At 43.7% G+C, this 15,172-nt stretch overlaps 2 protein-coding genes across 3 annotated transcripts in view; both read left to right on the top strand.

The window, feature by feature from the left end:
* The first annotated feature begins 95 nt into the window (after positions 1 to 95).
* LOC131107307 (cytochrome c oxidase assembly protein COX16 homolog, mitochondrial) lies at positions 96 to 3,358 on the top strand. Its single transcript, XM_058057208.1, has 4 exons — positions 96 to 253; positions 615 to 692; positions 1,550 to 1,618; positions 2,797 to 3,358. The coding sequence occupies exons 1-4, from the start codon at positions 194 to 196 to the stop codon at positions 2,932 to 2,934; spliced, it is 345 nt and encodes a 114-aa protein (XP_057913191.1). The 5' UTR covers positions 96 to 193; the 3' UTR covers positions 2,935 to 3,358.
* slc8a3 (solute carrier family 8 member 3) overlaps positions 1,570 to 15,172 on the top strand; it is a 33,535-nt gene continuing 19,932 nt past the window's right edge. Inside the window, exons 1-2 of one of the 2 annotated variants that reach the window (XM_058057196.1) lie at positions 1,570 to 1,618; positions 8,327 to 10,174. In XM_058057196.1, the coding sequence (XP_057913179.1) occupies positions 8,397 to 10,174 (1,778 nt within the window). In that variant the 5' untranslated portion in view covers positions 1,570 to 1,618; positions 8,327 to 8,396. Of the gene's footprint in view, positions 1,619 to 3,567; positions 4,333 to 8,326; positions 10,175 to 15,172 lie in introns of those variants that run through there. The other variant, XM_058057195.1, reaches the window with a different exon arrangement.

Genomic DNA, 15,172 nt, shown 5'->3' with positions numbered 1-15,172 from the left:
CATGAATTAGCAGTTAACGAAGTCATAGCCAGATATCATTTGCCGTTACAAAACATAGGAAAGTTTCTTTAAGGTCGTAGTAGTACCCCGGACTCTTTAAGGCAACGGACCAAACACGGAAGCGACTTTAAACTTCTGACCTGCTTGTTTATTGGCGCGTGAGACATGGACGTTTAGTTTGTAGTAACGAGCCATGTTTAGCTTAAAAGCACTGCAGAAGAACAGAACATTGAAATACGGAGTTCCGATGCTCGTAAGTAATATATATTATATTTATATCATACATTAATTACGTTTGTTTGCAACACTGAAGAAGCATACAGACAACAGAACGCCAACTGCTGTGCTGCCCTTTACGACACATAAACAGCTTTCCATAGTAGTTGGATGCAATTCAGTTGCTTATTGGAAGTATACTAGGAATAATGACAAACTTTGGGTTCCAACACACGAAGCTGACTAATGTCAAGCATGTAAACAAATGTTACGGTGTAACATAACAATGTTATGTGCTCGGTTGTGATGTTAGGAAATGTGTGTCAATGTTAAAATGGCGGCTGTCATTCTTGTCATTGCCATGGATTATAAAAGAATTGTGTATGTTTTGGTTTTAGCTGCTGGTGGTCGGGGGGTCCTTTGGCTTGCGGGAGTTCACGCAGATACGATACGACGCCCAGAAAATCAAGAGAAAGGTGTGCTTTGTGTTTACTATTAACGAGAAAAGCATCAACAATAGCAATTGCCGTAAAATTGGAAATGTATTTTCTTATTCCAACTTCCGGGATCAATAACTGCCTAGCCAATGATTGTTGCACAACATAAACCATGTGATCGCAGCCGGTATATTATACACAAATGTATTATTATTATTATTGTTATTGTCATTATTATTGTTGTTGTTATTATTATTAACAATAATATTAATTATTATTAATAATAATATTAACCGGGAGCTGAAAAAGATTATCACTGGCAAAAGCAATACTGTTGTTGCCAAAAGAGCGAGGCTTTGTTTCTTTTATCAAGGCTAACGACAACATTGTTGTTATTCTTAATGCATTTTTAAAAAAAATACCGTATATGTATATATTGTTATTATATGGCTAAATGCTATGCTATGCCTGATGGGGACCAGTAGGTGACAGTACAGTTTTTTTATGTGACAAATGCTTCATTTTTGTTAAAATAAAGAAATGTTTTGTTGCAGTTGGTCCAGCAAATATTGTAAAATACGAAGAAACTCTCAAGCTCTTCTCGGGAATTCTATCAAGGAATGCTAGCCAATCCGTTTGTTTTCCAAGTAGCCGCTCCTACCCCATTATTCTACCTCCCACATCCGCCAGGTTCTCAATGAATGGTGACACCGTCTCAGAATGATTTAATGACTTAATGAGAATCATACTAGGCCAGTAGCCTACCCGGTCTACAAAGACCTGATGTTCGGGGGCTCCTCCTGCAGCTGTGAATCAGCCTTGTGATTCAATCAATCAATCAATTCATGCCAATCCAAAGCCTGTCTCAACTCCTGCCTAAAAATCTGTCATCTCAGTTGGATCCTTCACTGGAGGCCAGAGTGGACGTGCAGAAGCAGTCGGTCATCCTGGAGCAAGAGTACCAGGTAAGTCCGCTAGCATTCCGCACACAACTAGGAACAGCTCATAGCTGCTGGAGGACGGAATCCAAACCTTTGACCTCCAGTCAGGATGAAAGGATGCCGCTTCAACACTACTGAAGATAAGCAGCGTAGAGGATGGATGGATGGATGGATGGACATACAGTACTTCAGGAAAAAAAGGCCGTCTCAACTTTGTCATACAGATGATAAAGTAAATTATTCATATTATCTTCACGCTTTGCTCCCCAGTCTTGCTCTTTTTTTTACCCCAAATATTTAATCTCTCCTTTTTGTAACATCATGACTTTATTCCCAGAATATTTGTATTTTTGTAATATTTAAATTTAAACTATTTCCACATCCTATTTTTTTAATTATACCTTTATTTGTTGCTTTAATATTAAGACTTTTTTTTACTTTTGAATATTTCTATTCTAGATAATACACTGTTATTTTTGTAAAATCCCTGCTGATTTTTTGAGGGGATTTTCCATCGATTCATCTATTTTCATCTGCTTATCCGGGTCCGGGTCGCAAGGACAGGGGTCTCAGTAGGGAATTCCAGACGTCCCGGTCCCCATCCACCTCCTCCAGCTCCACCGGGAGGACACCAAGGCATTCCCAGGCCAGCTGTGAGACATAATCCCTCCAGCGTGTCCTAGGTCTGCCTTCTCCCTGCCGGGCATGCCCGTAACCCCTCGCCAGTCCAAGAGGCATCCGGACTAGATACCAGAGCCACCTGGAACTGCTCCTCTCCATGTGAAGGAGCAGCGGCTCTACTCTGTGCCCCTCCTACCCTTTTCCCCACTGAGAACCTTGGAGGTGACGAGTCAGATTCCAGAGGCTTTACACTCAAACCGCCCCAGGAAACGCTGAAGGTCACAGCCCCATGAGGCCATCAGGACCACATTGTCTGCAAATGGCAGAGATGAGATCCTAAGGCCACTGAACCGGACTCGAGCTTTCAAGCTGGCAATGACTAGATTGTAAAATAGTAAGGGTGTCGATAACACATTTAGGAATAATATCAATCAACTCATGAGATTATGGAAGCAGTCAGTGGAGTAGTCTCCTGCAGTCATTTTAGTAGGCTCCTGCAGTCAGTGGAGGAGGCTCCTCCAGAGTAGGACTCCTGCAGCCTCCAGCGAGTCTGACAGAGCACACTTCCTGTTGGCCCGCAGAAGATGGAGACAGCCAATCTGGACGAGTGGAAGAACATCCGTGGTCCTCGGCCCTGGGAGGACTCCCGGGAATACCAGGAGCAGCAGCGCAGCCGGCACGACGCAAAGACAGATCTGGGAAAAGAAGAAAAATACTGACTTTTCAGCTTTCGTTGATTGTGGAAGCCATGTTGGAAATCATGTTTGCATGACAAATGACGCCTTGAAGTAGCCAAACATACTTGTAGTCTCTCACACTGCAAATATAAGATAAAAAAAGACTAAATAGCTGGAAAAAAACTACCTAAAACTAGTAAACTGGTCTGTCCATGCGTACATTTTACTTGCTAAGATATCTTAAGTTAAGATAAATTATGAAATACAACAGTGAATGAAAGACAGACTTGCCAAATATAAGATAAACATATACTAATACTATAGTATACTATGAAAAAGTAGTTCAAGGACACGTCCACATGATCACGGCAACTCTATGCTATTAAAATGACATATTACACATTTATTATTGTAAAAATTCCCATATTATAACATTTTCCCCAATCCAATGACCAAAATGATCATTTTTCTTGTGTTTGTTTCATATATGACATTAATGTTGCACCATTGCAACTTTTTTCTTTCTTTATTTTGACTTTTTGCTCGTAAAATGTCATTATTTGTATATGTATTCCATGTATACAGTATTTTGAGAAGGATGTAGCATGCTAGGTGAAGTATAGAAAGCGATCACGTGACGTTTCGGTTGTTTCAGGTTGGTCCTCCAGCTGATGATGACGTAGCTGCTGGGATTTATTTGATTTATTATGTATTTTCTATTCGACAAAGCAGATGCGATGCGATCATTTGCTTCCTCCGTGTTCCTAAAAAAAAAAGTAAAATAATAAATCAAGAAACCGCAGAGGATGAAGACGAGGACGTTAAACAGGCGTGATGCGTTCACGGAACTCTGCGAGAAGCGGCTCGCATGACCGAGGAAGAGCGGGAAGGGGAGGACGTCGGTGTCTTTCCGCAGCCGCCGCTAACTTGTCCCTTTGCGTGTCTCTTTGCGCCTTTTCCCGCCTCGCGTTGCGTTTTTGGCGCCGCTCGGTGTCCGCCAGAGCAGCGAGACGGACGCGGCGCCGCCCAGATAGCTCATCCCCGGGCTTGGCAGGTACAGGAAGCGCCGCTGAACATCTCCGTGATCCATCAACACTTCCACCCGGGGGAGAGACCTTAAAATAGTACACCCCCCACCCCCCCTCTCTTCGTGGTCGTTGACGGATCTGAGATCAGTCAGTCAGACTGCGAGGTTGTGGTCTGGCTAAGAAGAAGAAGAAGAAGGAGGAGGAGGAGGACGTCGCGACAAACACCTCCACCTCCGGCGGTTCCGACCCAGTCCAGAAGCATCTTGCCTCTCGGAACCCTGTGGGCTTGCGGGGGGAGGGGGGTGGGACCAGGGAGTTTTGGGTGTCAATCAGCCAAAAAGGAGGAGGAGGAGGACCGGAGCTCCTTGCAGCCTCGACACGGACCAACAGACCCAACAGAACCAGAATCCGGGTAGGTGACATCCCATAATAACCCCCCCATGCATGATTGCAACGTTGCTAAGGAAGCTTCCAGCATCTTCTCATCCTCCCCACGTCATTGTCAGCAACACGCACACATGCACGCTTAGATCTAGAGTGGATAGAATCTCGCAAAGTGGCGGAGGGATTCCCCCTCGGGTGTCCGGCAGTTGTCGGTTCTGATGATTAATCAGCAACAGCTGGGGAGCTGCTGACTCTGCTCCCGCTTGAAGCTCCGATGACCCCCCCACCCCCCCACCACCACATCCATATCCACTAAAATAGACATACCTGCATACCTCATCATCATGTTAGCATTCTATAAAAATACCTCACATCATCATATACATAGCACACCTGCACATGCATCCGTGTATGTCATGTATTGCAGTACTCTTGTAGTGCAATCCTTGTACCAATCAATCATATACAACATACCACAGTACAACCAATACAATCAATAACATGGCCACACACATCATAATCCTGATAACAATAACGCATGGACTAGAAAATGACATAATGTCATAAATAGAAATGATCAGGGGTCTCAAACATGTGGCCCGCAGGACACTAGTTTGATATGAAAGTTTAATGTTAGTGCGGCCCGCGCAAGTTTGATATGAATGCTGTATGGTATCATGTACCCAGAAAAAATTATTACGTTTGATTCATGTTCATGTTAAAGGTTAAATAACTGTTAATAGTTATCCTCCCTATCTGTGTGGAAGTGGTAAGTTTTTTGGCTATTTAAGTTTAGGTCGCTAAGCTCTCTAGTTTGCGAGTTAGCATGTGTCTCAAGACTCTGCAGTTGCGCAATATGTTGTAAATCAGGGGTCTCAAACACGCGGCCCCCGCCTTGATATGAAAGTTTAATGTTAGTGCGGCCTGCGCAAGTTTGATACGGATGCTGTATGGTATCATGTACCCAGAAAAAGATTATTACGTTTGATTAATGTTCATGTTAAAGGTTAAATAACTGTTAATAGTTATCCTCCCTATCCGTGTGGAAGTGGTAAGTTTTTTGGCTATTTAAGTTTAAAGGAAATAACTTGAAGGCTACCGTTTAGGCCGCTCACTCTCTAGTTTGCGAGTTAGCATGTGTCTCAAGACCCTGCAGTTGCGCAATATGTTGTAAATCAGGGGTCTCAAACACGCGGCCCGTGGGCCACACTAGTTTGAGGCCCCCGCCTTGATATGAAAGTTTAATGTTTGATGCCCGCGCAAGTTTGATACGGATGAATGGATGGAGGAATATAAAGGTGACTATAGGGGTGTTATTTTGTGTCTAAAGGGCTCTAATTTAAAAAATGTGTATTTAGAAGGTGATAAACAGGTTTTCTGTGTTCTGTATTTTCGACTGGGTAAGTGTAGACGTGCTCGCTAGCTGATCCTGTCTCATGCTTCATGACACACTCTTCCTACTCAACTCTCTGTTTGCGCCTGAGTTGTCAAACACGTTTGTCATGTTCCCACATTTTGCCTTCACCGTTGCTTTGCATATTAGGGTCTCTTGCGCCACATCTGCTCTATGTATATGATTTTTAATTCTATATTTCATATCAAGTTTTATATTTACACATTTTATAGTCACCTTTACACTCCTATTAGCCAATATAGTGGACACCATAGGAGAAAATAAGACATAGAAAACCTGTTTAAAACCTTCTAAATGCACTTTTTAACATGATTAGAGCCCTCTAGACAAGAAATAACACCCATATAGTCACCTTTACACTCATAGTCACCAATATAGTAGACATCATACGAGAAAATAAGACAGAAAACCTGTTTACCACCTTCTAAATACACTTTTTAACATGATTAGAGCCCTCTAGACACAAAATAACACCCCTATAGTCACCTTTACACTCCTATTAGCCAATATAGTAGACATCATAAGAGAAAATAAGACAGAAAACCAGTTTACCACCTTCTAAATACACTTTTTAACATGATTAGAGCCCTCTAGACATGAAATAACACCCCTATAGTCACCTTTACACTCCTATTAGCCAATATAGTAGACATCATATGAGAAAATAAGACAGAAAACCAGTTTACCACCTTCTAAATACACTTTTTAACATGATTAGAGCCCTCTAGACATGAAATAACACCCCTATAGTCACCTTTACACTCCTATTAGCCAATATAGTAGACATCATATGAGAAAATAAGACAGAAAACCTGTTTATCACCTTCTAAATACACTTTTTAACATGATTAGAGCCCTCTAGACATGAAATAACACCCCTACAGTCACCTATACACTCATATTAGCCAATATAATAGACATAATAAGAGAAAATAAGACAGAAAACCTGTTTACCACCTTCTAAATACATTTCATTTATTTATTGTTTAGTTTGCTATACACTGCCATGCATGTATATGTATGTACATGTACCACAAATAACACCAAGAAATACACACTATGCTGTATTTCTTCCTCCCCCTTTCTTTGTTGCCAATGCAACATTTTAGACAGTGTTTAGTTGGGCAGCATTGTAATCCTGCTGAGCAAGCTGTATGGGTTACTGCCCCCCCCCCCCAACCCCCCACCCAGGAGATTGGAAAACAATCACGCTCCCATCCTGGTAATTGGACTGCACCTTCCAAAAAAAAAAAGTGAAAATAAAGTCCCAGGACTACAGAGGATGAAATAAACATAACCTAGTTGTTCTTCATCTGGGTGTGCTTTACAGACCACCTGGTTGGGGGGGACGGGTGGGGGGGGGGCAGTCATGATTACACTGCTTGTAAAGTAGGTCGCATGCAGTGCAGTATTTACCGTCACATTTGTATACTCCTCGACAACTACAAGGACATAACTCCTTGATTCACCCCCCCCACCAACCCCCTCCCTCCAGCTTTTATTAATATCAACTTCACTCTTTCACATTTAGACTGTTTTTTTTTTCATTTTCAAAATATTGAAACAGTCTTCTTAAATTGTTATTGTAATGTTCTGCTCATAATATTATGACTTTATTCCCGTAACGCAACACCGTATGCACTTGGGAATTGAACCTTTTTACTTCATCATACAACTTCACTTCATTTCCAAAGCAAAGGAAAGCTCCATGTCCCTGTGTGAGAAAGTGATTAGCCTAATGCTAATAAGTGCTTGGGGCCACCCTTAGCAGCAACAACTGCAATCAAGCCTTGGTGATAACTTGCAATGAGTCTCTTCCAGCTTCCAGCTGCCCCACGTTCTCCTTCAGGAGCATTCATGCTTCCATTGATCCCAGCACACCATCACACTACCACCACCACATTTCACTCTTCTTTTTCTTTCAAAAAGTTCAACCACAGAGTCAGTCAGTCATTTTCGACCGCTTATCCTCACGAGGGTTGCGGGGGGTGCTGGAGCCTATCCCAGCTGTACACCCTGGACTGGTGGCCAGCCAATCACAGGGCACATATAGACAAACAACCATTCACACTCACATTCATACCTATGGACAATTTGGAGTAGCTAATTAACCTAGCGTGTTTTTGGAATGTGGGAGAAAACCGGAGTACCCGGAGAAAACCCACGCATGCACGGGGAGAACATGCAAATTCCACACAGAGATGGCCCAGGGTGGAATTGAACTTGGGTCTAGTAGCTGTGAGGCCTGCCCGCTAACCACTTGTCCACCATGCAGCCCAATAATAATTCATTCATTCATTTTCTAACGCTTATCCTCACGAGGGTTGCGGGGGTGCTGGAACCTATCCCAGCTGTCTTGGAGCGAGAGCAAATTTGGAGTGGCTAATTAACCTAGCATGTTTTTGGAATGGGGGAGGAAACCCACGCATGCAAATATCCTGATACCAGCTCAGGTTCATATTGCCCAACTTTAGTATATACTATGTATGTATTCTATGTACAGTGTGTATTCCATGTACTGTATGTATGTATTCCATGCATGCTCCCCCAATTGAGGGTGCTGCTCACATGATTTTGAGTAATGCTTTGTGTCCTGCGTTGTGTTCAGGTGTCGGTTGGAGTCAAAGTCCAGTTCTGGATCCAAGTGTGGTCAGGGACCTTGAGACCAAGGAGGGTGCATGGAGGGGTCCTGGCCTATAAGTCCTGGGTCCTCGGCCTGCCTGTGGTTGGGGCTGGTCTCGGCATCAGTGAATTTCATTTGCGCGGAAACCCGGACCACCCCGGGTCCGTCGCTCACCCCGGACAATGGCACCTGCCCGGGGAACTCCAAGTGCAGTCCCGGTATCATCCTGCCCATCTGGTACCCGGAGGATCCCTCCATGGGGGACAAGATCGCACGGGTCATTGTGTATTTTGTGGCCATGATCTACATGTTCCTAGGGGTGTCCATCATCGCGGACCGCTTCATGGCCTCCATCGAGGTCATCACATCGCAGGAGAAGGAGATCGTCATCAAGAGGCCCAACGGGGAGACGACCACCACCACGATCCGTGTGTGGAACGAGACGGTGTCCAACCTCACTCTCATGGCTTTGGGATCGTCCGCCCCCGAGATCATGCTCTCCGTCATCGAGGTTTGTGGACACGAGTTCAAAGCGGGCGAGCTGGGGCCGTCCACCATCGTCGGCAGCGCCGCCTTCAACATGTTCGTCATCATCGCGCTCTGCGTTTCCGTCATTCCCCAAGGGGAGGTCCGCAAGGTCAAACACCTGCGAGTGTTCTTCATCACGGCCGGCTGGAGCATCTTCGCTTACATCTGGCTCTACATGATCCTGGCCGTCTTCTCTCCCAACGAGGTCCAAGTCTGGGAGGGCCTTCTCACGCTGGCCTTCTTCCCGGTCTGTGTGATACTCGCCTGGGTGGCCGACCGCCGTTTGCTCTTCTACAAGTTCATGCACAAGAAGTACCGCACCGACAAGCACCGGGGCGTCATCATTGAGACGGAAACGGAGCGCTCCAAGGGGATGGAGATGGATGGCAAGATGGTTAACTCTCACTTCATGGACGGCAATGCCGGGAACCTGGTGGGTCTGATTGAGAGCAAGGAAGTGGACGAATCCCGCCGCGACATGATCCGCATCCTCAAAGACCTGAAGCAGAGGCACCCGGAGAAAGAACTGGACCAGCTGGTGGAGATGGCTAACTACTACGCTCTCTCGCACCAGCAGAAGAGCCGTGCTTTCTACCGCATCCAGGCCACGCGTATGATGACGGGAGCCGGGAATATCCTGAAGAAGCACGTAGCGGAGCAGGCTAAGAAGAGCGCCAGCGTTCAGGAGGTCCACGTGGACGAATCCGAGGAATACGTCTCCCATGTGGCCTTCGAGCCCGCCGCGTACCAGTGCTTGGAGAACTGCGGCGCCGCCATCCTCAGCATCTCCAGGAAGGGCGGCGACATCAACAAGACCATCTACGTGGATTACAAGACAGAGGACGGCTCGGCCAACGCCGGCGCCGACTACGAGTTCACCGAGGGCACCGTGGTCTTCAAACCCGGGGAGACGGTGCGAGAAATCAGCGTCGGCATCATCGATGATGACATCTTCGAGGAGGACGAGCACTTCTTCGTGCGCCTCAGCAACCTGCGTGTGCTGGAGTCCGAGGAGGAGCTGCTCTCCACCGATGGTCTCGCCTACCCGAAAGCCGTGTTGGGCTTCCCCGCCGTCGCCACGGTGACCATTCTGGACGACGACCACGCCGGCATCTTCACGTTCGAGAGCGGCACAGCGCACGTCAGCGAGAGCATCTGCGTCATGGAGGTGAAGGTCCTGAGGACTTCCGGCGCCAGGGGGACGGTCATTGTGCCGTATCGCACTCTGGAGGGACTCGCCAAGGGGGGCGGTGAGGACTTCGAGGATACGTTCGGCGAGCTGGAGTTCAAGAACGACGAGACCTGGTAAGACGCCACTGATTCTTTGATTTGACTTTGTGTTTATTCCGTGTTCCGTCTCCTCGTAAACGCCGTTCTTCCCTCGTAAACGGCGTAGAACATACACGTAGAACACATTCACTCCTAATTTGAACAATAATTTGGACTGCATGAGAAAGTGACGAGGCTGTCTTAAGACAAAACCTTTTCCTCCAGTGAGGGTCACATGACAGGATGACATTTTCCAAAAATTGTAACTTTCTTCTTAAACAATCTTCATCAATCTTCTTCTTCTAATATTATGACTTTATTCCCATTATGTTCTAACTTTATTCCACTCTAATTTTTCTTGAATAAAACTTTATTCATTGTTTTGTCAGCAATGTGAGCAAAGTGGTCATACATCCTAGCTGTGAGGCTAGGAGACACGATATTTTATTATAATAATACCACTCTAGTTTATGCGGTATATGTGGTGTACAGTATGTTGTGTAGGTGGTATGTAGTATGTGGTGTAGGTGCTATATGTAGTGTAGGTGGTATACAGTATGTGGTGTAGTTGTTACAGTATATGTAGTACATGTGGTACAGTATATGTGGTGTACCGTATGTGGTGTAGGTGGTACTGTATATGTGGTGTAGGTGGTATACTGTATGTGGTATCGGTAATGTATGTGGTATATGTGGTGTACAGTATGTGGTATATGTGGTGTACAGTATGTGGTGTAGGTGGTATATGCGGTTTATGTTGCATATGTGGTGTATGTGGTATAGTGTATGTGGTCCAGGTGGTATATGATGTGCATGGTGTACAGTATGTGGTATATGTGGTGTAGGTAGTATACAGTATGTGGTATACATGGTATATGTGATGTAGATGGTATACCGTATGTGGTGTAGGTGGTATATATGGTGTATGTGGTATATGTGATGTAGGTGGTATATACATAGTATGTGGTGTAGTTGTTACAGTATATAGTACATGTGGTACAGTATATGTGGTGTACTGTATGTGGTGTCGGTGGTACTGTATATGGCGTAGGTAATGTATGTGGTATATGTGGTCTACAGTATGTGGTGTAGGTGGTATATGTGATGTACTGTAGGTGGTATACAGTATGTGGTGTATGTGGTATATGTGATGTACGTGGTGTAGTAGTAGTGTAGTAGTGTGGTGTATTTGGTGTATGTGATGTACTGTAGGTGGTATACAGTAGGTGGTGTATGTGGTATATGTGATGTACTGTAGGTGGTATACAGTATGTGGTGTATGTGGTATATGTGATGTACTGTAGGTGGTATACAGTAGGTGGTGTATGTGGTATATGTGATGTACTGTAGGTGGTATACAGTAGGTGATGTAGGTGGTATGTGTGGTGTATGAGGTATATGGATAGTACTATGTAGTGTACGTGCATAGCGTCTTATGTCATTCTTTTTTTGTCTGGCGTAAAGAAGTAACGCTTCCAAATACTTCTTGGGAAATATTGACCCCCCCCCCCCCCCCCCCCCCCCCCAAGGGCGAGCAGGCTATGAAACAAATTGACATGTATGTCTCTGACATCTGCTGGTGGGATGGCAGTCAGGAGGAGGCCCAGGGGAGAGACCGTTGGGGGAGACGGGGGGCTAGATTGGGGTGGGAGCGTCAGGGTGATCAGCGGGCTCTTGGGGACGCGTCTTGATTTATGTGAGAGAGACTTCCCCCGAGCCCGAAGACGACGTGTATTCTCGTTACTGTGGAGGGCTTCTACTCTATTGATCGTTCCATTGTGTGGATCTGGCCTCATCCCGTCCCATGATAAATTCCCCTGCTATACCAGGGGTCAGCGGAGTCTCTTCAGCCTCTTTGTTGTGGCTCCCTTTACAATGCTACAATATTTCTTTAACAACCGGGTGGGGAAAATCCACGTCTTTGTAATGAGTTTAAAAAATCCAACTTTATTTGAGACCATGAATGCATCCTGACTGAGTTCTGACTGCTGATTGGATGAGCAGACATGATGCTATTCAGTTGTAAACATGGAGGAAAAAATGCTTTTGTCTGTCTTATTGTCTGTTATGATGTCTACTATATTGGCTAATAGGAGTGTAAAGGTAACTATAGGGGTGTTATGTCATGTCTAGAGGGCTCTAATCATGTTAAAACGTGGATTCAGAAGGTAGTAAACAGATTTTCTACGTCTTATGATGTCTACTATATTGGCTAATAGGAGTGTAAAGGTAACTATAGGGGTGTTATGTCATGTCTAGAGGTCTCTAATCATGTTAAAAAGTGGATTTTATTTAGAAGGTGGTAAACAGGTTTTCTGTGTCTTATTTTCTCTTATGATGTTGACTATATTGGCTAACAGGAGTGTAATGGTGACTATAGGGGTGCTATTTCATGTCTAGAGGGCTCTAATCATTTTAAAACGTGTATTCAGAAGGTGGTAAACAGGTTTTCTATGTCTTATGATGTCTACTATATTGGCTAATAGGAGTGTAAAGGTAACTATAGGGGTGTTACGTCATGTCTAGAGGTCTCTAATCATGTTAAAAAGTGGATTTTATTTAGAAGGTGATAAACAGGTTTTCTGTGTCTTATTTTCTCTTATGATGTTGACTATATTGACTAATAGGAGTGTAATGGTGACTATAGGGGTGCTATTTCATGTCTAGAGGGCTCTAATCATTTTAAAAAGTGTATTTAGAAGGTGGTAAACAGGTTTTCTGTGTCTTATTTTCTCTTATGATGTTGACTATATTGACTAATAGGAGTGTAATGGTGACTATAGGGGTGTTATTTCATGTCTAGAGGGCTCTAATTATGTTAAAAAGTGTGTGTAGAAGGTGGTAAACAGGTTTTCTATGTCTTATGATGTCTACTATATTGCTAATAGGAGTGTGAAGGTGACTATAGGGGTGTTATTTTATGTCTAGAGGGCTCTAATCATGTTAAAACGTGTATTCAGAAGGTAGTAAACAGATTTTCTACGTCTTATGATGTCTACTATATTGGCTAATAGGAGTGTAAAGGTACTATAGGGTTGTTATTTCATGTCTAGAGGGCTCCAATCATGTTAAAAAGTGTATTTAGAAGATGGTAAACAGGTTTTCTATGTTTTATTTTATTTGTCCAATAGTAAAATAATAGTGAAATAGTGATTGCTGTGAATAAGTGTGAAGGAAGCATTCAAGGAATTCAAGGAACGCTGCCCATTATTAGCTAAGCGCTGCAAATGCTGGATAAACGCTCCAGTGTTGATGCAAAGGCTTTCTTTGTTCCGTGCATTTATGGGGAACTCACTAACAACCTTCTGGGAATGCCCGCATGCTCCCGGGACTCACTGGAGCATTTCATACTCCACGGGTGTCCAAAGTGCAGCTCGGGGCCACTTGTGTCCTGCCGGTAGATAATATTGGCCCACAAAAAAACGTCATTGTTTCAGAATCAGATAGATATGTACTTTATTGATGTAAATATTCTTGTGAGTGGCATCAAGTAGCAATATTTCAGGGGGGAGGATGTTTTTGGGAATACTATGGAAAGCAAGAAAACCGTGACTTATTTTTGGAAAATCATAAAGTTGTAATGTTATGCAAATTATTCTGAAACATTATTGTCAAATTGCTGCAGATCTGCCATTGGCTTGCCACCAGTCCAGGGTGTAGCCCCCCCACCCCTCGGCTGGGATAGGCTCCAGCATGCCCCCACCCTAGGGAACCCTGTTCCTATTTTATGCCGCTTTTACTTCTCACCTGTTGTGGATTTTTGCCTCTGCCTCATCTGACCTCCTTTCTCCGGACGCCCTGACTGACACGACACATGTTCACGCTCGTCAGCAAAACCGCTGAGCGCTCAGCTTTTCCCCTGCTAGAACTTTCCCAGACGTCTCGGAATAGACCCGGCAGCTTCACCTTACCTCCCTGCACCACATGGATCCTCTTTCTGCCGAAACAGCAAAAACAAAACAACACATTTTACAAGAATAAAGTCCAAATATTACCAGGCAAAGCTGCTCATGTTACCACCTTCAAAATACTCAAGATTTTCCCAAATTTTTCCAGCTTTGGGCTGGAAAAATGATTCTCCTTATTTTCCATGAAAAAAATCTCTTGACTTTCAGGAAATGTTTCCTTATTTTCCTGAAATATTCTTGCATATTTTCTTAATTCCTGCAACATTTCACATATCCATCCAATTCCTAGATCTGGTATTTGGGAATCTCATTGGATATAACGCTACATTATGGATGGATATTATATGTATAAAGTACATATGTATGTATATCTACATATCTACATGGATGAATATACAGAGCCACCATCCACCAGTAGCAGTAGCAGCCTGGACAGTAGAAATATCCACAGTAGTACTCAATAAGATCATCACATCTTACCTTGATGACATAGTATCACATAGTATCACATAGTATCAGCATTTGGGAGCAAATACAACATGGAGGAAAAAACTGCTTTTGTCTGTCCTATTGTCTGTTATGATGTCTACTATATTGGCTAATAGGAGTGTAAAGGTAACTATAGGGGTGTTATGTCATGTCTAGAAGTCTCTAATCATGTTAAAAAGTGGATTTTATTTAGAAGGTGGTAAACAGGTTTTCTGTGTCTTATTTTCTCTTATGCTGTTGACTATATTGGCTAATAGGAGTGTAATGGTGACTATAGGGGTGTTATTTCATGTCTAGAGGGCTCTAATCATTTTAAAAAGTGTATTTAGAAGGTGGTAAACAGGTTTTGTATGTCTTATGATGTCAACTATATTGGCTAATAGGAGTGTAAAGGTGACTATAGGGGTGTTATGTCATGTCTAGAAGTCTCTAATCATGTTAAAATGTGGATTTTATTTAGAAGGTGGTAAACAGGTTTTCTGTGTCTTATTTACTCTTATGATGCTGACTATATTGGCTAATAGGAGTGTAATGGTGACTATAGGGGTGTTATTTCATGTCTACAGGGCTCTAATCATGTTAAAACATGTATTCAGAAGGTAGTAAAAGATTTTCTACGTCTTATGATGTCTACTAT

The sequence above is a fragment of the Doryrhamphus excisus genome, chromosome 19, assembly GCF_030265055.1.
Source record: "Doryrhamphus excisus isolate RoL2022-K1 chromosome 19, RoL_Dexc_1.0, whole genome shotgun sequence".
Lineage (NCBI taxonomy): Eukaryota > Metazoa > Chordata > Actinopteri > Syngnathiformes > Syngnathidae > Doryrhamphus > Doryrhamphus excisus.
The sequence above is the reverse complement of the archived record's forward strand: the minus strand, read 5'-3'. Positions and strand labels throughout refer to the sequence as shown.

Bases quoted from the DNA above. Each gene is read 5' to 3' on its own strand.
- LOC131107307 (XM_058057208.1), top strand. From the start codon at position 194: ATGTTTAGCTTAAAAGCACTGCAGAAGAACAGAACATTGAAATACGGA. The intron at 254-614 runs GTAAGTAATATA...TTTTGGTTTTAG, and splicing joins AATACGGAGTTCCGATGCTC to CTGCTGGTGGTCGGGGGGTC. The intron at 693-1,549 runs GTGTGCTTTGTG...CTGTCATCTCAG, and splicing joins CCCAGAAAATCAAGAGAAAG to TTGGATCCTTCACTGGAGGC.